The following is a 22,127-nucleotide window of genomic DNA, read 5'->3' as shown; positions in this document are numbered from 1 at the left end:
GGCAACTGCACAAATGGGTGACATGTGCCAGGGCCAGCCTGCTACGAGCTGCTAAGGTCAGTATCAATAATACCAAGTACCCTCAGGTGACTGTTTGATTCATTACAGAGTTCAGCAGGTTATGGCACATTGACACCTTTCTCTAGTTGTTGAAAAAGAGCAAATTCATGACAGAAAAAAAAAATACCATCAATTTTTCTTTTGGGAGATTCACTCTTCAAACGACAACAACAACAAAAAATCAATTTACTTACAGAGAAATAAAGACTTTAGTGCTTTTTTAATGAACTCTTACTTAAGGAATAAGAATGCTTGATTTTAAAATCCTGATCATCCCCAGACCTATGTCCTGCTGTCTCAGTGACATGCTGTGTGGGAGAGGCAGAGTACCAGGTACACGGTACAAGCCCTGCAAGCACAAAGACATTTGGTGAGGCCATGACAGTACAGCTGTTTCCTCAGTTGGAACTTGCAATGTTGGATTTTAGCATCCCCTGCCATCCTAGGATGTGTGACAAGAAAGTTGTTTTGAAACCAAAGAGAAAGGTTCCTAGCCACTGCTGAGGAAAACTTGAAATCATGAGCTGAGTTCCTTGTGAGAAGGGACCAGGATGCTTTTGGGTCCTTTGGTTTGGAGTAATATTATATTTGTGGCCTTGAACCAAGAGCTGCACAGCTTTTCTGAGGGGCCACAAGCTGCAGGCCTGCAGGAGGGGAGTGGGATGGCTGTAGTCCATCCAGCTGGCAAGAGGGGTTGAAGTGCAGGGAGCTGGCATGTGTTCCCTCACAACTGCTGTGGTATTACAGGACCTCTTGAGCCTTATTTCTTGGACACCTGTCTGACAAAGCCCTTGCTTGAGTCATTTACTGTAATGTTGTGCCCTGAGGCCACTAAAGATGTGTTTAATTTGAAATTTAGTGTAATTGGAGCAGTTGATCTTGCTGTAATAATGATTTTCAGCAGGATATTCAGCATGTTCCTTTGCTGTGCTATCCACCAGAACTGCTCCAAGAGCTACAAACCCAGGAACTGCTGCAATACAGATTTTTTTTTTTTAATAGACACATCAGTTTGCACAGAAGGGCATGGAAAAAAGGACATCAGCTGAATTAGTATCAATGTGACACTCTTGGATATGGTGGTGACACACCATGGGAAGGTTTTCCCAGCACGTGTCAAAGCAGCTGTCCCTTCTAGGGCAAAGCCTCCAACACAGACCCAGCTTCAGAAAATAGATGCAACACACCAAGCCTCAGGATGTAGTGAGTAATAAAGGAACCAACAAGAAGAGATGCTCTGCTGGATCTCATCCTAAGCAGCAATGAGAGGCTCGTTGGAGCTGTGAAGGTCAAAGGCAGCCCTGGCTGCAGTCACCATGAGGTGGTGGAGTTCAGGATCCCAACACAAAACTGAGAAGAGCTGCATATCTGCATATCTTTATCTGGCTAATAAACCAGAGAGTCAAGCTTCCATCTGGAGGGGCCTTGACAGGCTGGAGAAGTGGGCTGACAGGAGCCTCCTGCAGCTCAGCAAGGCTTTCAAAGGGCTGCACCTGGGGAGGAAAGATCTCATGCACCAGAATATGCTGGGCCACTCAGCTGGGAACCAGTTTGGCAGAGGAAAGGATCTGGAGGTCGTGGCAACACCAAATAAAATGTGAGCCAGACATATGCCTTTACCACAAAGGTACTGATGGCATCCAGGGCTGTGTTTCCTCCCAGTGGTGCACAGTGACAGTGCCAGAGGCAATGGGCACAAATCGAAAAACTGGAGTTCCTCCTGAACATCAGGAAACACATTTTACTGTGAGGGTGAGAAGTGGCTCAAGTTGTCCAGAGAAGGTGTAGGGTCTCCAACTTCGGGGATACTCAAAAGCCACCTGGTCATGGTCCTAGGAAACTGGCTGTAGGTGACCCACCTGACCAGATGGCCTCCAGAGGAGGAGAAATTAATTTGCCCAGCAGGAGAAGTTTTTCCAGGCGATGAAGTGAGGTGGGAAGTGAAGGGTGAGGGAGAAGCGGTGGCTCCGATAGCCGTGGACAGCTAAAGAAAGGTCAGCAGGCTGATGCGGGGGGTCTGTGGTTTGGGGACCGTCGCTGCCCCGGTGTTACGGCTGACAGGGCTCTGCCCTGCCGGCGGCGGGGCCCGGCGCATCCCCGCTGCCCGCGGCGGGGCTCATCACCCGCGCAAGCAGCCGCGCCGCCGGCACTCGTTGTGGGCATCGGGGCCGGCGTGCGGGGACCCGCGGGGACCCGCGGCCGGGGGGCGCCGGCCGGCTGGGCGGTGCCTCCGCCGCCAGGAATTAGGAGCAAGCCGAGGGCTGCGCTCCGCCCCTGCCCCGCCGCTCGGCCCGCGCAGCCGGCGGGCAGTGCGGACCCCCCTGCCGCTTCCCCGCCCCCGGAGCGGCGGCGGCGGCGGGAGGAGGCGGCGCCGGGCGGCGGGATGCGGAGCGGGGCCGGGCGGCGGGCGGGCGCGGCGGCGAGGGGCAGAGCCCGGCGGGCGGCGGGGCGGCCCCGCTCCCCGTGAAGAGGCGGTGCGGCAGGGCAGCGGCCGCCGCCATGCAGCCCTTGCACCGGGCCCCGGCGTTGCTGCTGCTTCTGGCCGCCGGTGAGTGAGGCTGGCGCGGCGGGAGTCGCTGCCATCCCTACGGGCTGGGCGGCGGGTGGGTGTCGGTCCCCGACCCCCGGCGGGAGGCGGGTCTGCTTACCCCACACCCCGGGGAACAGCGCTGCACCGTGGCTCCAATGCCCCGGGGCGCCGGGACCTCTGCAGCGGGACTTCCATCACCCCACTGCTCCCCGCAGGCACCACTGACCCCGCGTACCGGGACTTGCGCCGGCTCCCGGTCTGCCACCCCGGGGCTCTCCCTGTGTGCCTGGCACTGCCCCCCGCAGCCGGGCATCAGAGCCTCTGGGGCAGCCGGTGTGTGTCCCGGGACCCCCGGGGGTTGGCAGGCACGGTGGGCGGGATGCACGTGGGCTGCTCCCCCGGCTCTCCTGCCCCGAGATGGGGCTCCCGGCACGGCACCGCGGGGCACCGGCAGCGGGGCGTGGGTGGTCGCGGCCCGGCCCGGGCGGTCTCGGCTGCGGCAGCGCTGCCCCACACCGCCCGTTTGAGTGTCGGTGGCTTCGTCTGGCGTCGTGGTGATTTTGCGAACTACCGTGAAACTGATACAAAGAACGGGCCACCACAGATTGCTCCACGATTCCCCAAGAGCCTTCTCTTGAAATTTGGAGGGGAGGTAGGGTGAAGGGAAAGGCAGTTAAGTGCAGGAATAATTATACTCTGAATAGTTATGAAGGCTCTGCTTCTATTTTTAAATAGTCTGGGGAAATTTCCCAACAAAGGGATCCCCCAAAGACCCATGAGGCTGAGATTGTCCTCTTCCTTCCTAATCCATCCCTTTGTACAGAAATCTGGTTAGTGTGGAAGAGGAGTTCTGAACGGGGACATTTGAAGTGTGGGGGAGTCTTTGTCTTGAGTCATTCTGACAGGGAGGGAAGGGCTGACTTACCAACCAGTCACTGTCTTCCAGCACGACCAAGCTGTGATACAGTGACATCCAGTCCCCTGGCACATCTCTCTTATTACCCCAATCTCCTGAAAATGTTCATGGGGGAATGTGTCATCTGTAGAGCTGCTCTGTCCATAGGCTGTGTCTGTCATCTGAGGCTCCTGAAAGAGAAGAAATAAAGCCTTTTAGGTTTGCAAACAATAGTGAGCTTAAAGAGCAGAATGGATCTGAAAACCTGTTGGGGTTTTGTGCCAATACTCTGTGGCACAGAAGCAATAAGTCTTTCCGGAGCTGAGGAGGGAGCCAATTCTGTGGTTTCCAGGCAGGTTGTCCTCACTAAGGGAATACCTTGGGCACAGCTGGCAAAGGTTCTTCAGCCATGTCTCAGCAGGAAACCCCTGTGCCCAAATTCAGCCAAACCTCTGTCTCCTCCAGAGGAAAATTGAACATGTAAGAGGGGAGAGCTGCCACAATCCCATCCTGCCAATCTGCCAGCAAGGGTTGACCCCATTCCCATAGGTGGAAAGCTAAGTTTGTTCTGCACAGGAAGGAGAGGGACCTCATGGTGGTTTTAAAATGTGGCAGCCCAAAGGACCACCACTGGTACTGCTGTGCTGAGGGGAGGATATGCTTCCTATTCTGCTGAGGCTGATTGAAACTTTCTAGTAGTGTCGTCCAGCTGGTGGTGATATGGAGGATTTGGGTCCTTGCTTTCCCTGTGATCCTCTCTGCTGTCCAAGCAGGGAGAGGCATAGGGGTGGGAGGTGAGGAGTAGCTCCCAGGGACAGCTCAGTTCCTAATCTAGTGAAATTTGTAATCCTGGTGGGCATTGGCAGTACTGTGGGGTTGGACTCAGTTGGTCAGGTGTCCCCAGACAACTGGGCTCCTACCTAGATGGGAGGTCAGAAGTGGAGCTGCAGACTGCTGGGAATTTGTACATCAAGCTCTGTTCTGGGTAGTAGCTTTGCTTGGTGGTTCAGGATCAGTTCCAGTCTGAAACAATTCAGTGCACTCCAGCCTCACTTCTCCAGTCACACAGGACAGGAACAGTTAATACCTGAGAGGGAGCTGGAGAGCTGTGTGCAGTTCCCTATGTGTTTCCCTGGGCTGGGAGTCTCCACAGACCTGCAGGATGTGCTGAAATGGGACATGTGCCTCCTCAGGGTCCCATCAGACTGCTGGGTAGCACAGTCTGTTGGCAGAGTTTTGAAACATCTCTCCAGGCTCTAGGGTATCTGAGCCCCTTTGGTTTTGGAAGTAGAAAAATGATGCTGGGGGAGGAGGGAACTGGTCTCCTTCCTCTTTTTGTCTCCCCAGGTGGTTATCTGCATGTGGGCTGTTTAAGGAGTTTTTTTTTTCTTTCTGCCTGCTTAGAAGATGTCTTGTTAGCATTGTGTGAACAAGCCAGAGATGAGGGAGTATAGATCAGGATGAATGAAAATTCCCTGTAGTCAGTTTTTCCTTGGCTGCCTCATTGCCATAAGGAAATGTTCATTTAATTACAGGCATCAGGGGTAGAAATAACCACATTAAGCCCTCCAGGGGAAGCTGCTGGCGACGAGCTGCACAGAAGTTTTCCCACTCGCTGTGCCTGGGAAGAAGCTGTGGCACTGTGTGGGTACCTGGGTGAGCAGCAGCACCGACAGCCCTGCAGCAGGGCTGGGGCAGAGGGGCTGCAGGAAGGTGCACCACGGCTCGCAGCTGGTGCTGGGGTGAACTGGCTCCTCATTCTTGCTGCCTGTTTGCCGAAACCAGGGCACTATTGAAACACGTAATCCCAAAAGAATGGAGAGAGGCTATTTGTCAGCCACACGAGCACAGCCTGCGCCGAGGCCAAGAAAACACGTGTGTCGGTTTATTCAGAGGGCCAGGGATGCTGGCAAGGAAGGTGCACCCTGCTGGGGCTCAGATCAGTCCCTGTCTGTCTCTGTGCCTGGTGAAGCCCTGTTGTGGTTACCAGGCTTTGGTACATTCTTGGTTGGGGTCAATTTGTTAGTGCTGGAAAACCAGCTTTGCAGCCTTCTCTCTATAGGCCAGCTGCAGCCATGGCTCCTCTTGTCCTGCCTGGTGTTGTGAAGGTAGTCAGAAGCCACACATGTGCCCTGGGACCACCAAACCTCTGCATGAGCTTTTTTTTTTGCCTAGGATACATGAGGCTGTTTGGAGAGTGGAGCCTCTTGGGCATGCAGTGTGTGGCAGGGTGGTTGTCATTGCTCTGCTGCAGGGGCTGGAGTGGAGTGTTTTGTGCTCAGTGTTATGCTAGGGAATTTAAGGACCTTTTGGTGTGTAAAAGGCTTCAGTTATATTTTGATAGGTGACCATGTCTCAAGGGAAGTCTCTCAGGCACCTGAGGTTTTGCTTGCTCTGCCTAGGCTTTGCAAAAGAAGCAGGCACGTGCCTTTATTTGGTGTGCTGGGAATCGGAGTGAGCATTGTGTGGTACATAGTCCAGCCTGGGAAGAGTGAGAAGAGGAAGCACAGGCCTGGCAGGACAGATGAAATGCTTTGGGCCTGCAAGAGGGCACAGAAGTCTGTGAGCTATGGTTTTTCTCTTAGATCAGTGGCTTTCATCCCATGGTCTGTTAACTCCTGCAGGCCTGTGGGCTGTTTGAAGAGACCTATGAAAGATAACTGAGGAAAGAAAATTCACTTCTGCTGTGTAGAGCTGTCTACCCGATGCTGTTTTCCCAGGGGCTGCATCTCCCCTGGCTCCGAGCTGGGAGCTGCCATTGTCGATAGCAGGAATCGTGGAGGAGAGCAGACGTTGCAGCAGCAGAGGAGGGAGGTGTGAAGGCTACGAGACAATCTAGGGAGGGAGTGAAGGCAAACAGTCTGGGAGACTGAGACCAAGTGAGACTGTGGCTCCCGGCATGAATGGCTGAGCAGAGGGGAGGACAGGCCGGCATGTCGAAGTGTCTGTGACCTGCTTGCGTGGAGCCTCTCGTGTGAGAATGGCTGGAGGTGTTTAGAGCAGTCTGGATGTCACAGATCCTAAGGACAGGAGACCTGACACATCTTGGCATTGGGATGAGGATATGAGGATGCCCAGCAGCCCTGGACACCAGGCCCCAGTGCTGCCCAGGGGCACATCTGCAATTATCTGCAAGAGCAGGTGCATCCCTGGCAGTGCCTTGCTGTTTCCCATGGGTGTACCTGGGCCTGCGTGCCCTGGATGTTCTCTGCTGAAATACCAAGGGAGCAGATGTTGGCAGTTCTTTGTGAGGTGGTGCCCACCCAGTTCATGCAGACACGCACTCCCTGCAGCTGGGTGGAGCTGGAGCTCTCATTCTGTTTGCTGTAAGGAGCTGTAAAAGCCTAAAGATGCTGGCACAACATCCCTCTAAAGAGCTGTCCCGTTGCAAGGGCCTCTTCCGTTGTGCCTTGTTGCTCTTCTTGGTGTAGGTAGGTAAGTATGTGCTCCCTGCAGACCAAGTGCTTTTCCTATTGCTTTCTAAAACATGCTGGAGACACAGGAAGGTGGATGGTTTTAGAGGGACACTCAGTAAGGGACCTGGTTGCTGGCAGTACCAGAGGAGGATGGCAGTCTGATCTTGTTTTCTGAAGCCCTAATTGGAAGTGATCTCTGAGATTAGGGCCATGGCTGGATGTGTAAGTAGTTCAGTGCAGTGCAGGAGAACAGAAATAAGGCTGTGTGGAAGCTGCAGTGGGAGAGTTCTCTTAGGTGGTGTGTCCCAGAACAGCTATGGTCTGTAACTCTGAATGAGCACCAGAAGAACTTGGTTTGATACACAATCATCCCATATGCTCCCCTGTGCAAGCTGTAGAGGGTTTGGAGTGCAGAGGCTCCAGCTGACTGTATGGGAGTCAGCTTAGACATCCCTCAGTCAAACAACTTTTCCACCTCTTCCTCCACTGGCCATGGTTGGGATCCCTTTTTGTTATTTAAATTACCCTGCATTTTGTTATGTTCTGGAAGTGGTTTGTGCCTTGACTGTTCTTCCCTAGGGCCTCTCTCCTCTCTGCCCTTGGGCCTTGCTCCCCTGGCCTTTCCAGGCACAGTGGTCTGGGGGAGGGAATATCCCTGGCAGATGCTTCCCTCATCTGGTCATTGTGTTTCTGTCCTAACTGATTATCAGTAAATGACCCATTCCTGACCCAGCTCTCCTAGGAAATAACATTGTTGGGTAGCTCCTGGGTGTGGGGTGGGCTTGAAAGGAAGGTCAACGGTAGCAGGGCCAGATGGACATTCTTGTGGCTGCTTCGTTGGCAATACCACCATGCTCTGACCTCCCTCCCTGGTACCCATTATGCAAGTGATGTGCAGGCTCTGCTAGTTGGTGGTGACAGACAGGTAGGTCAGAGTGTGCCCCAGGCAAATGTTCTTCTCTTCAGCAGGCTGATCCTGCCTCCTTGGCACTATGGCGTAGCCACAACACTCAGGAAGGAGAGGTAAAACCACCCTTCTGTTGGGTAAACTGAAGAGCACTCCAGCCCCTCTACAGATCAGGCTGATGTGGTGACATCTTAAGGGATGATTGTCTGTTTCCTTGGAGGGAAATTGAGGTTTGCTTGTTACTAATTAAAAAGCAAAAAATCTGTAAAGGCTTTTTGACACAGTCACAGCTTCAACAGCTAGATTCCATTTCATCTCCCCAATTCCCTCTTCTCATTTCAGCTGGACACAAAAATGACTTATTTCCTCTTTAATTTCTAGTCCTGTTCAGTAGGCCAGTTGGGAGCTTTTAAATAGCTACCCTGTCCCATTGAGAGGTGACTTGCTTTGTGGCAAAGGGATGAAGTGATTTTTGGTCAGCCAATATAGAAAACACTTTGGGGTTCTTTTAGAATTATTTAGAATAGTGAAACTGCTTTTGTTCACAGCACTTTGTGAGAAAGATGGCAGATAGTCTTTCTTCAGATTTTTTTTTTTCTGTTGTTGAGCAAAACTCCCTCATCTCCTTGTCTGGGGCTGTTGTGTTGAATCCTCTGCTGAGCTGAGCAGAGCAAGCTTCCCCGCTTTGACTTAGAACTGTTTTCTGAGGGGTCAGTGGGGTCAGCACTAACAAACTCTTTTCATCTGTATCCTCCTGGCTGGCATTTTTTCAGTGGCCTCAGAAAGGTAGCACTGCAGCATTACTCCCTGCTTCTGGAATCGCCCCATTCTGCTCTTCACAGAGGTGAAACATCTTTTGCACTGCCTGCACATGTCACCTCCGAGGGTGCTGGCAGCAGGACAGCGCGCAGCCAGCGCAGGAGCTCCCATCCCGGTTTTGGTGCTCTCTGCCTTTGTTCCCTCTCAATCTACCTCTCCCACTTTCTCTGCTTTCTGGCCCCTCCTCTGTCTGCTCTGGGAGGGTTTTTCCTCCCGTGCTCTAAGCCCTGCTGTTTCCCCGAAGGCTGGCTGCCCTTTTTAGCATGCAGAGCCTCGTCTCCTCCAGGTTACGCAGAGGTGCCGCAAAAATAGAAATGAGAGACAAACGCCCCATTGAAGCAGCTGGTGAGCCCTGGCTTCGTTCCCTGCTCCCTCCCATCTACAGTTGCAGGTCTTTATTCATTTGTTTCTTTATTCCTATCACTTGATCCGCATTTTAGAATACAAAATTGGGAGGCTGATGGCTGGTAGAAGTTGTCTAATCCCTGTTACCCATCCTAGGAGGAAAATGGCCTGCAACTGAGGTCTTGGGCATTAAATTTCCTTTCTCAGCTGTGCTCCCCTGCCTCCCAGCTCAGCTCATGCTTTGATTCTTTCTTTGCCTTGGAGTTGACAGCTGTGTGGAGCTCCTTTCTGAGAGGCTTGAAAGAGAGGGGGAAGATGGCAAATCTTCAGGCTGCTTTTTGGCACCCCAAGCCTTTGGGTTTTTGCTGCTGGTGCAGAAGGCATGAATGAAGTGGTGTCAGGGTGATGTCTGGAAAGGTACTGATTTGTACCCTGGTGTGGTGGTTCTTTAAGCCCTGGGGCATTCAGGCTGGTGCTGGCACAGAGGGTTCCCCCAGTCTCTGCATCCTGTGCCCATAGATCAGACCCCAGAGTGTTACTCACATCCACCCCAGGAACAAGACACCTGTCTTGCTCAGGCTGTGCATGACTCATTCTTAGGGATGAGGTGGTGTAGTTTTATCCCAGGCTGAGGAAAGCACAACATCCCAGTAAACCAGATAATGCAGCTTAGGAGGTTTTAACTGGGTAAACACTTCAGAGTTAAAGGAAGGTAAACAAATTCCCAGCATCTGAGCTTCCCACATGGATGGAAATAGCTCTCTGGACTGCCAGGTTCACCTGCCATGAGATGTGTGTTGTGGAAGGGGTGGGGTGGACTCTGGCTGAGCTCTGTAGGCAGCCCTAACAGAGTATAGCTGATGGGAAAGAGGTTTGAAGCAGTGTAGATGCTGGCACAGAGGTACATTTTGAGACTTTATCTTGCTGCTGGGGATACCCAGGATGTGCTTTGTAGTGTGGCTGTGAAGCTGAGGTGCCACATCAGCCATGTCTCTGCCAATAGGAGTCAGGAGAAACTGAGGCACTGTGGTGGCTAAAGAGCTTGCTCAGGATCCAGGCAGTCAGTTGCAGTCACATATAAACCAAATATTCCATGTGGCCTTGGACCTGCCATGGTCTCTTCCTATCCTTCTGCTCTTCTTTGATGGATAACTTTGAGAATAATGTTTCTTTTCTCCTCCTCGCCACTCTCTGTCATGTTTGCTTAATCTGTAAGCTCCTCAAGACGAGTGCTCTCCCTGGTGCTCCATGAGTGATGCAGGTGTTGCCTGTCAGCTGGGGAAGCTCACATTGGAGCCTGCTGAGCACCCCTGAACCAGCATAGGGCTGTCCTGGCCAGATCTTCCTGGGTCTGTGCTCATGCACAAGGGGTGTGCAGGCTCTTGGTTCCAGCTGTGGACTTCACTGTTCCTGCCTGGCTCAGGAGCTGGCACATCCCTAGAGATGCCCTGAGGTGTTTTGGTTGGCTCTGTGATGCTGCAGTAGCTTCCCTCCCCTTTGATACTCTGCTTCTTTTGTCATTCCCTTTTTGTTGCTGCTCAGGCCTCAGCTGATCTTGCCTTGGATCAATAGGGCAAAATAAACAAGACTGAGAAGTGCTGAAGCCTGGCCCAAGTGTGTATGTGAAAGGGTAACCAATACTGGATTTTGATGAGTTCAGAGAACAGTAGAGGAAGGTGGAGAGGGTCAGAGCAGGCACAAGACTTATGAAATGCATTTCTGGCTTCTAGTATTCCCAGGACAGGTTTGGTAATCAGTCTCTCAGGTGAACAGTAAATCCCAAACTTTCTGTGCCAACTTGTTTTCAATGATCGCACCTGGGCCAACCCATCTGCCATTGCCCCATAGCTCATCTTAGCACTTGCCCTGATTTGGATTTGTGCTTCTGGGATGTGGAGCTGTAGGGTACAGTGGTGGGTAGCAACATCATGCCTTGTTTGTGCCCTTGCCTGAAGGCAGTTCAGCTCTGCTTAAATAATTTCAGGCCTTGTGTATCCAGATCTGTGTGCAGCACCCAGGTGATGTCTCAGTAGTACTTTGTAAAATCTCTATTTCTAATACTTCACTACTCTGCAAGGATTTTCACATCTGCATTCCAGTGGTATCTCAGAGCTGTTCCTAATACATGAGTTTCTCCTCTTAAGACATTTCTGATGGATGTTTTCCCAGCTTGTATCAGAAATGTTTTGTGCTAGCTCTCAAGGGGCTTATCACTTTATGCTATTTCTTTTCATAATATTTCTGTTATTCCCATTCTCAAGATCACCTAGCTGTACCTATGGTTTTTCTGTGCAGGGAGGATGTCTCCTTGTTTTGTGTCCTTGGCTAATTTCATTATCACCTTCCTACTTTTTGTTCCAAGGTCACTTAGGAAAATGTGAGGGAGCAGCAGATCCAAAGACAAACCATGAGGAATTTCACTAGTAGCCTCCCTCCAGCACAAGCCTCTGTGATTTTTTTTTTTTGCATAGCCAATGCCTTACAGTTTTCCTGCTAATAGGTGTCTTTTCTTGTGTCTCTTGTAATTCCTCATGAGGCACTGTATCAGATGTTAAACTGAAGTCCAGATGGATTACAGCTGCTGCATTTCTGTTGTCTAGAAAATCAGTTATCAAAGAAAAATACCAAATTAGTCTTCATTTCAGCTTATTCAATTAGTTCAGTTCAGTGACTACTTCATTAACAATTGAGGAACTGAGTCTGAGCTGAGAAAGCAAGAAAACTTGTCCTTTTTCCTTCTAATCTATGAATAAAAATCAGCTGTGAGAGGACGAAATCTTGTAGCTTTGATGTTCTGAATGATAGAGGGCTGCAAAGCAAATGGTTCAGTTCACCCAGATTAGTTACTTCACTTGCTTAACAAAAACTGTTTTAAATATAAAACAGCTTTTGGTAATTTTTTTTTCCTTATGCCTCCATATTTATAATGGTATTTAGTAGCTGAATAAAGCTAACTCCCAGGTGCCGTTTTCTTGCATTTTGATTGGAGTTCAATATGCATGTGAATGTACCTTGACACAAATCACAATTAAAGTCTCATGCAGGAATCAAGAAGTGTCAGTCAATCCTTCTGATAGTTCAAATGGAAATAATACGAGTGTAATGTTGATAGAAAAGTGCAAAATGCACCTTGCTTTCCTGCTTAGTGCTAGGTGGATGTTTGCTGCTGTCACAATATAATTGTTACCTGTAACGGTCAGCCCTTCCTTATGAAAACCAACACTGTGAGTGCATTGATGTTCAAACCAAAAAATAGATTTTCACCCTACAGATTTAAAACATGATTGTAAATAATATTGGTTTGAATCAGCTTCCCTGCATATAATATAGCTGTAGATCAGGACAGTCTGATAGAAGCTGTCATTGTTTTCACAAGGACAGAGTTTCACAGCTGAAGTACATGACATTCCACCTCCTCTCCAGGATGGCTGATTAACAAGGCATCTCATCCTTTAACAGAGGCAAAAACACCTCAGAGAGGGTGAATCATCACCCCAGAAAGAGGTGCTCCAGGCTGGATGATTGCTTGGCACTGACTCCCCCTGGATGTGAATGCTACTCTGCATGCTTATGGTTGTTTCCTAAAATACCGTAATCTTCCTCATCAGCTGAGAGCACAGCCCATCTTCAGGGCAGTTTGGCTTGGCAGGAATAGGCTTCAAGGGGAAGACAAGCCCAGTGAGTGTCATTCCTTTCTCTGATGTGTGTTTTCTGTCATTTTACAGGGTCCTTGTGCCTCTGCCTTGCCTCCTCAGAGGACCCAACTGCCGATGGCCTCACATCAACTTCCCTGCTGGAATTTGCTATGATGTCCCACCTGGAGGCTGTGAATTCCCACGAGCAAACCAGATCGGAGGCTGCAGAGCCAGATCTTGCCCCTGTCTCTCTGCATGCTGCTCCAGGGTCAGGCTTTGCCAGTGAGGAGAATGAGGAGTCCAAGATCTTGCAGCCCCCACAGTACTTCTGGGAAGATGGGGGAGAGCTCAATGACTCCAGCCTGGACTTGGGACCAGCAACAGGTAAGTTATTTTTGCCCCATTCTTCCTCCCACTCTGCAAGGACTCTGGGGAAGTGGAGAGATGCAGGGATCTATCTTCCTGCTTTGACACAATTCTTGCTAAGAGGGCCTGAGATTAAATGTCAGCTCTATTTTCTCACCTCAGTGCCTGATGTGTCCCCAATGAACCCTGAGCAAGCAGAGGCTTTAGAAACCAAGTTAAAGCTGAGCTTTTATTCCTGAGCTACTATGAGCTGGGAAAAGCATTGCCTCCATCTAGTTTCCCATTGCCTCATGCCCTCCCTTCACTTTCTCCCCTTTATGCTCTCTTCTATCTTGTTTTTTTCTGTTGCTATCTATTAAGCACAACTTTAAGGTCTCAAGAGTCTGACTGAGATCAAGACCATCCTAGTGTTTGAGTCAGAACGAGTTCCCCGAGTCAAATTCTGGATTCCTCACTCTGTGAATACAGTGCGGATTTGGTCCAAGAGAAAATAGCAGGTTTTGTCCCTTGGGCAGCTGTCCTGTTGTCTACCCTGTCCTCCTACTTCCTGAGAGGTCATGACCAAAATGAGTTCCATTGGCATTTGAGTTTGCTTTCCTTTCTGGAGTGTTTCTCTGAGACCACTGAGTTCCCTCAGTAGTCTCTCCCCAAGCCCGTCATTGGCTTTGAGATGCTCTCAGAGAGAGGGATGAGAGGAAGAAGGAGGTGCATTGCAGGGTTTCCAGTAGCTTAGGAGATTATTTCACATGCTCCTGCTCTTAAGTGTCATGTGGGGTGTGTATTAAGTGTTACCCAAGGGCCAGGCTTCAGCCTTATCCCTCCTCCCTTATGCAGTATCGCTCTCAGCAGATCTGACTGAGGTCTGCAATTAGAAAGCACAAGTCTTGTTTTATCTCCTCTCCTATTTCTGTGACCTTAAAAAACACCTGTGCTCACACAGGGCTGAGAGCTACCACAGAGCTGTGGCTTGGGTTGCCCACTGGGGCACAGTGCACACTATGTGGGTCAAGGACCATCCCAGCTTAGGTCTCCATAGTCCTTTGCTCACTGACAGTGCTGCTGAACCTGTCTGGCTGTGCTCTGGCTGCCCTGGGGCATTTGGAGGCTTGGCTGTGGGGCAGCTGTGCCGTGCAGCGGTGCTGGGGGGGGAAGGCGCCGTTGCCGTTGGGAAGGCGCCGTTGCCGTTGGGAAGGCGCCGTTGCCGTTGGGAAGGCACCGTTGCCGTTGGGATGGCGCCGCGGTTGGGATGGAGCCGTTGTTGTTGGGATGGAGCCGCGGTTGGGATGGCGCCGCGGTTGGGGTGGCGCCGCGGTTGGGATGGAGCCGTTGTTGTTGGGATGGAGCCGTTGTTGTTGGGATGGCGCCGCGGTTGGGATGGAGCCGCGGTTGGGATGGAGCCACGGTTGGGATGGAGCCGTTGTTGTTGGGATGGCGCCGCGGTTGGGATGGAGCCGCGGTTGGGATGGAGCCACGGTTGGGATGGAGCCGTTGTTGTTGGGATGGCGCCGCGGTTGGGATGGAGCCGCGGTTGGGATGGAGCCGCGGTTGGGATGGAGCCGTTGTTGTTGGGATGGAGCCGTTGTTGTTGGGATGGAGCCGTTGTTGTTGGGATGGAGCCGCAGTTGGGATGGAGCCGTTGTTGTTGGGATGGAGCCGTTGTTGGGATGGCGCCGCGGTTGGGATGGAGCCGTTGTTGTTGGGATGGCGCCGTTGTTGGGATGGAGCCGTTGTTGTTGGGATGGAGCCGTTGTTGTTGGGATGGCGCCATGGTTGGGATGGACCCGCGGTTGGGATGGGGCCGTTGTTGGGATGGCGCTGTTCCTGCCGCGCATCCCTGGGACACGCTCTGGCTCAGCTGCTCTCACGCGCTGGCAGCGCTCAGCGACGCTTTTCTTGGTGTGCCAGCAGGCACCTGCATGTCCTCACAGATCGGGACGTGACTTGGAGAACAGCATGTGCTTGTGCATTGAGAGCGAGATGACTGGGTACTGAACCCAGCCTTGCCTCTTGCACGTGCCTCGCCCCATTTGCATGCAGAACACGCTGCTCTCTCCTTCCGTTCTCGCCTGCAGTTCTTTCCTCCAGGAGCAGATGTGCTCTTTCAGCTGTCCTTTATGCATACCCTGCCCTATCCGCTGCCCAGCTAACCACTGCTCTGCTTCCAAGTGCTGTTTCTTCCCCTGACAGTTGCTGTGTCCAGAGCTCATGTCTCAATGGCATTTCAGAACCTTGGTTAATAGAACAGTTTGAATTATTCAAGAGCTGGGAACACATTTCTACTTAAAATTTAATTAGAAACCTCCGTGTGTCATTTTACAATAAAGGATATTGTAATAGCATCCCTAAATTGGGCAGTCTCGTCCTGTCATGCAAAGCCTCTGTATGAGATGCACCCAACCGATGGAACTTACATGCTGCATGTGTGACAGATGCCATGTGATACGCTGTGGATCTGTGTGATGACATCTGTTAGGTTATTTTCAATGTATAAACCCATTAAACCGTTTTAAACAGCTGCTGTTTAAGGAAAAAAAGTTTATAGTGTAAGTTTTCCTTATGTGAGATTTCATTCAGTGAAGTGTAGCCCAGCATTGTTGGTAGCTCTGTCCCCGGCACACGCTGGAAACACTGCTTCAATCAAGGCACAGAACAGGATTGTTGTACTCCTAAAGAGAGAAAACTACCTGCTATGAAAGGAGGCCTGTGCTGGCTTCTTTTTGTCTTTGTACAAAGATATTGGGCCTGTACTGGTGGGGGTCTTGCAGATAGGCCATATATCCTGCTTTTCAAAAGCTGTATTAGTTATTTCCATCTCTCCTTTTTTTTATGTCCATCTGAACTCTGTGTGGGGAAACTACCCTGCCTTTGTGTGACTTCAAGGCTGAAAAAGCTAAAAAGCAATAACAATCTGCAGCTGCTGCCTCTCTTTTTTTTTTTTTTTTTTTTTTTTTTGGTAAGTGCACAAAAAACATCCTTTAAATATATTTTTAGAAAACATTTCTAGGGCCACCTGTTAGGCCATTAGAAAGTGTGAACAAACTCCCATTGGCAGAGCACAGCTCAGCCTGGGGCTCTGGTTCTCCTAAATAATGTGCTTTTGCTGATTTACGCTACAGAAGAGTGATTCTATATTGACATCAGTGAGCACCAGCCTTTGGAAGGGCCCTGACATTTTTCTCAGTCTGTCTGAGAGTGCACTGAAGTGTCACCCCATGCACAGCTGCTCTCCAGTGGAGCCACATGTGGAGGAGATGGATTAGGTCTGGTGGGAATTTGGATGCTTTATGCTTGTGGAAAGAAGCAGTGTGATTTGTACTGCAGCTAAAAGGCAAGTCAATGGAGCTGTGAACCTGTTACTTCTGCATCCCTTCAGGCTTCCAGGGAACCCAGAAGCTTCTGGTTGTAGTTTGGGTTTGGCTGCTTTGCTTCACCTTTGGTAGCAGATTGGCCTGAGCCATAGATAAGCTCAGTATACCTGCATAATCTTGTATCTGGCCTTTATTTTCCTCCTTTCCTTTCTTCCCATTTCTCCATCTTGTTTTGCCTGGAGGCTTCCAGTCCCCTGTGTTTCCTGCTCTTACACAGATGTCCTTGGCAACAGGTAAAACATCTCATCCAGCTTTAGGGCTAGAAGATGGGAGTCAATAGGGTTGTAGGTCTCTTTGAATCCCTTGTTTCTGGTGAAGGAGTTACATGGTGGTATATCTACCCTGGAGCTCTCCCTGTTTGCAGCTCTCAGTGTTCTCCTTTGGCTTGGTCAGGATGCACTGCCCCACTTGTTCCTCTCTTCCAGTGAAGGTTCGAGTGTGAGCCAGCCTAATCATTAATTGCTGGGAAGTGTGGGCTCCTGCAAATGGGCACAAGACTTGTGAATGGCTAGTGCATGAGGGCACTTAGTCCCTCTCCTCCCCTGCCCAACAGCTGAGTGCTCAAGGACTGGAGTGCATCATCCCATTTTCCAGTGTTACAGTGGGCTGGCATGAAGCTCACTTCATTACAGCCAGGGACTGCTCTTTTAACTCCAAGGTGGTTGAAGACCAAGGGATGACTGTACTGGGAGCTATTCAATCTAGTCTTATAGATTGGTGATTTCGTAGGACAGCATGTGGTGCTTTGTGGGATGGGGAAGGAAATTGTAATCTTTTAATTATTCATAGTAATTAGCAGAATGGATTCCCAGGGGAGTTAGGGGAGGAATAGTGGGACATGCATGTCAGAAATACTATATTCAATAAAAAGTAAGTTTTCTGACCAGCTAATGGAATAAAATACCTTCCATCTTCTCTGATAGTAAGATTCACTTCTTTCCATGACAAATTACTTGCCTCTGGCAAGAGAGATCCTGATATCTCTCAGCTTTACTGAAATCTACTGCCTCTTCATCCAGCCTGACAGCAGATCTGCAGTTCTTAATACCATCTTCAAGCCAATCATTAATGAAATGAAGCACCTGGTAAAGACAGTCTCCATAAGCAGCTTAGTGCTGAGCAGCCACCTGCCCTAGCTCAGCTGCTGGGATGCCTCTTGTTTGTGCCCTGGTTTAGTGTACAGGGACAGGGGTGATCTATCTTGGGACAGGCCAGCTCTGTGAAGACATTGCTGCCAAAGGCTGACCTGTTACAGAGGGTTTCTGTGGGCAGGGTGTTCCCTGACTGACTGAGGATGGCTTATTGTGCCTTCATTGCAGTCTATGTGATGAGCTGGAATAAGGTATGAGGCTATTTGGGAACACCTGTAGTCTTTGGTGCCCAGTCTGTACCTCAAGCAAATTCAACCACAATGAGGCCTAATCCCTTTGCTACTTTGGGTCTCTCTTTTGACTGAGATCTTTTTTGTGTGTGTGGACTTGTCTTGGAGTTGCAGATAATAACCTCTCCTAGCTCTTCTGGAAGATTAGTATATTAGCCCCAGCTGGCTTAATTCCAGCACCATTAATTGTATTTTGCCTCTTTGAAATCCCCCTGTGGTTTCAATCAGCTGTAGTATGACTTTTTTGCAGTAAGCCTTACTGTTCTGTACTGCAAAAAAGAGAGGAGATACAGTTTCAGACCTGGCTGCATTTTCAGTAGAGTGCACCGTGTGATTCCCAAAGTTGGCAGATGTTTCAGTGTGAATGATGCTATGTGTTGTGATTGGAACCCAGGAATGGTCTTGTCATTATTACAGTATCTTCTAGTTATCAGTAATTCAATCACTGGCTAACATGATCTTCCAGTTTAATCCAATAAACACCTTATGGTCAGGTTATGTGTACTAAAAACAATGAGGATCACCCTCTTCCTGAGTTGTCATAGTTGCTTTAAACAGTTAATAGCAAATGCAAATAGGGAAACTTGTAGGGCAGTAACTGAGACCAGCTCTTCTGAATGATGGAGAAGCAGAAATTTAATGACTTAAATGTCTGACTGGAGAATTGTGCTTTGGCACAATGCCATGTCTTGGTCCATCTGGTGTCAGGGAAGTTCTGGTATTGATTTTGGAGAAAGCAGGACATTGCCTGAATGGTGATTTCTGCAGAGGCTGGAAGCTCATTTCACCTCTCCCAGGGAAAATCATCTCCTTGGGCAAAGAAAATGGATCTGTGTGACCCAGACTTGGGTCTGCTTGGAGATGCAAAGGGCAAGACTTGGAAAGGCTATGAAAGATGGTTTATTTAAAAAATACTGCCTGAGGGTTTTTGTAAGAGAGCTTGGAAGGGAGAAGCTGGGTGATTGTGGGAGGCAGCTGGATGCTGCAATATGCATAATACACCACTGATGGAAGCCATTAAGGGGTGAAGCTAAGGATGTGGTGGTAAAGAGGTGAGACAGAGGTGTGTAATTTCATATTGGTGAACCAGACTCCCAAGGGGATGGTGTGGCTGAGAAGCTCTGGGAGGGTACATGACATAGAGCTATGTCTGCCTGCTACACTCCTCTGGCCCATCTCTGCTAGACTGCTTGCCACAGGTGCTGGGACAGTTTCATCATTCCTGTGGTTGGTTCTCCTGAGCTGTTCCCCCCGTGATCAGGCTGGCTCCATTGTGGCTTGTTTGTGGTGGGAAAGGGTAACGTGCCATGTCTGTGTGTGGCCACGAGCTCCTCTGGTGCTCCAGCCTACTCCTGATCTTGGTGGGAGACAGCAGACCCTGTCAGGGAAGGAGCTGATGGTGTGTGCAGTTACTACCTTCTCTCTTCTCAGGTGTCCTTGGGCTAAAAATGGGAGATGCCCTTTGAGTTCCCTAAGGGTTGGAAGGAATAGGAATCAATGGAAATGCTGAGAAGACTCTTCAAATGGTTAAGCTCTTAGCTCTGCATTGCACAGATGAGTGACAGGCCAGCTTGTCTGGATGGAGGCTTGGGAAGAATATGCTGGGACCAGCTTAGGGGCTGAGATCATACCAGGGAGATGGACAGGATGCAAAACTTCCTTCACATCAAAGAATAGGGGTGTAAACGAAAAGAAATACAAGTACCTTAAAGTGCCTTAAATCTGATATTGAGAAGTTGGCAGATGCCCTTGTTAGTGAGACAGGAGAAGCTGATTCCAGACAGGAGCTGTCTAGCTGACGAGTCTGCAAGGAAGGATTGACTCATCGTAGTTGGCATCTGGATGTGGCACTTGGGGATATGGTTTAGGGATGCTAATAGTGCTGCTGGGTTGATGGTTGGACAAGATCTTGAAGGTCTCTTCCAACCTTGATGATTCTGTGATCCTTCCTGAACCTGGAAAGGGATTGAACCCCTTTGGTAACTGGGTTATATGGAGAGATCCTTGTTTTAAGGAACACAATCCAGCACCCCTATGCCTCAAGTTTCACTGTTCCCTCTGAGTAATAGCCCTCTCAGGATTTGAGAGGAGTTGAGTTTCTAATCAGTAGGGTCTTATGAACCAGATAGAAGGATGTTCCCAGCTTAACATGCCGGGTAATGGGGAAACTGATGACAAGTGAGAATGTTAACCCAGTTAGTAGCAAGTGTGAGGATTCCCATGTCTGCTTTACCCTGTTGATTTGTTGATCTAGAGAAGAGCTCAGGTTTCAATCTTTGGCTGCCTTGTAAGATAGAAGTCTGCTGGGAGAGAGTGGGATGGGTCCTAAACTGGAAGAGATGGCAGAGGCAGCAGTTCCTCTGAGATCTTTAGATCATGTTGGTGGAAAGGCAGCGCAGCTGCACCATGTGGGGTTTTCCCCCACAGGAGCCAACTAATCTGTGACAGGGCACTCTAAGGAAAAGTTGAGTGTGTGACTTCAAAGGAGAGCTGACAGGCTGGGAGCATTTCTGGTCCTGTGGGACGAACCTCATGCTGCTTTTTTGTGGTTTGTTTTCTTGCTTTGCCTATCTGCCTGCCAGTTTATGCTCTGCTCCAGGTGGAAAGAGGAGCACAGAAGAGAGGAAGGTGTAAAGGACTTGGGAATATCTTAATATGTCTTTAGGCAAAGGAAATGGCAGATTCGAGCACTGATCCTTGAAAATAACATCTTATCTGACAGGACCTTGTTTTAAAGGGCAAACCCCTCACTTTTCACCCCAAGCATGTCAGGGCAGAGGGGCTTCTTGGTGCAAACCCTGAGTTATCCCTGCAGCAGGAGGAGCAGCAGAGCCCTGGGAGATGCACTAAGCTTTCCTATCTGTCTGAAGAAAGTCCCACTGAAACTTCCTCAATCCCATGGCCTGTGGCTGTCCCTGCCATCCATCCAGCAAAGCAGTGACCATGTCTGCAGACAGCGATGTTACCTGTTGGTATGGGCCTTTGGGAAAACCAGTGCCAGGCAGTGGAGAAGAGATGGGTTTTCTTTGGTCTGTGCTGCTACTGATTGCTCTTACCAGCCTCCTTGGCCTATGAGGAAGCATCACCAGCTGGTTGTTGGGAAGCGAAAGGCTTTTAATCCTCAGGGTCTTTGGGTGGGGTGTCAGCTGGGGGGTGCACTCTAGTGAGACACAGCAGCAAAGCAATATGGTTTCTTCTGCCTGCCCTGGGCAGTGAATCCCAGTGGCCTCTCTGCAGACAGAACTGGAGCCAGTCTCTACACCATGGCTCTGAAGGTTAGCAGCTGGGCAACTCTTATCTTTGGGCAACATTTGGGAGGAGCTGCTGGCACCTTAAAGGGAATGAGCTGTGGGTTAGAAAAGCCACTCTCCAGCTGAACAGGAGGATCTTTACACCTCCTGCTTGGAGTGGATGGAACAGAGTTTTCTGCTCAGGAGGGTTGGGCAGGAGTAGCATGGGCAGTCCTGATTGCCAGGGAATACCCAGGGCAGTGGGTGTGTGTGCTGACATGGCCTCTCTGCCCGGGAGCTTGCACCCACTCTGGCAGCAGTGAGCAGGGATTGGAGTCAGGGAGACATGGAGGTTTTTTGTGCAGATCTCTGTAAGGCATCCAGACAGCTGCTGCCCACTGTGCTCAGTGGAGCATCTGCTTTGGCAGGCAGGAGAGGAGACGGGAGCCTTGGGAATTTCAGACAGTCATTTACTTAATAACCATAGACAGAGCAGGGGGTTGATTTCTGTCTGTGAAGGGATCGTCTTCCTTCCCTTCTCAGTGAGAATGGGCTGTGCTTGGCTTGGGGAGAAAGAGAGTTAATTGGGATGCAGACTCCTGAAACAGAACTCCGTGGGTATGAGCAGTTTCTCAAGAAAGATGAAGGTTGATTTATGCTTGCTGGATTTGTGCCTGCCACCCTGAGCTAAACTTATCTTATCTTACATATATGTTCCTTTTCCTGGGTCCCCAGCTCCTTGTTACCTTTCAGAAGAAACCAACTCCAGCCTGTTCTGACCTTACATTTGTGAGCTGCATCTCCTTCAGCATCTGTTTGTCTAGCAACATCACTTCCATTCGTGATCAGATCCACAGAACAGCAGGGGCTGTAGTTGGAGGGAGAGGAGTTAGATTCAGCTGCTGTAGCAAAGCAGAATTAATGCAGATGTTTGTGGGATGACTTTTCTGCTCTGAAGTGCTGTACAAACTAAAATTCTGCATTTCACATATGCCCTGGTTGATTCAGGGTTTGGTGGTATTACTTGGCTGTGCCAGGAAGGAGGATTTGGTTTTCTGTGCTTTAATTTCTCTTCTGTAGTACTTCCCATTTAGCGTGTGGCTGACTGCTGCTACCACCCCATATCTTTCTCAATCCCATCTGAAATGAATCTCTGGGTTCTAGCTGATTCCTAA

General features: G+C 49.9%; 1 protein-coding gene across 1 annotated transcript in view; it reads left to right on the top strand.

Annotated features, from left to right (window-relative positions):
* The first annotated feature begins 2,480 nt into the window (after positions 1 to 2,480).
* Positions 2,481 to 22,127, top strand: part of PODXL2 (podocalyxin like 2) — a 32,448-nt gene continuing 12,801 nt past the window's right edge. Inside the window, exons 1-2 of the mRNA XM_021532090.2 lie at positions 2,481 to 2,608; positions 12,698 to 12,991. Of these exons, the coding sequence (XP_021387765.2) occupies positions 2,560 to 2,608; positions 12,698 to 12,991 (343 nt within the window). The 5' untranslated portion in view covers positions 2,481 to 2,559. The remainder of the gene's footprint in view (positions 2,609 to 12,697; positions 12,992 to 22,127) is intronic.

Source organism: Lonchura striata, chromosome 12 (assembly GCF_046129695.1).
Source record: "Lonchura striata isolate bLonStr1 chromosome 12, bLonStr1.mat, whole genome shotgun sequence".
Taxonomy (NCBI): Eukaryota; Metazoa; Chordata; class Aves; order Passeriformes; family Estrildidae; genus Lonchura; species Lonchura striata.
Note: the sequence above shows the minus strand (reverse complement) of the source record. Positions and strands in the feature narration are given on the sequence as shown.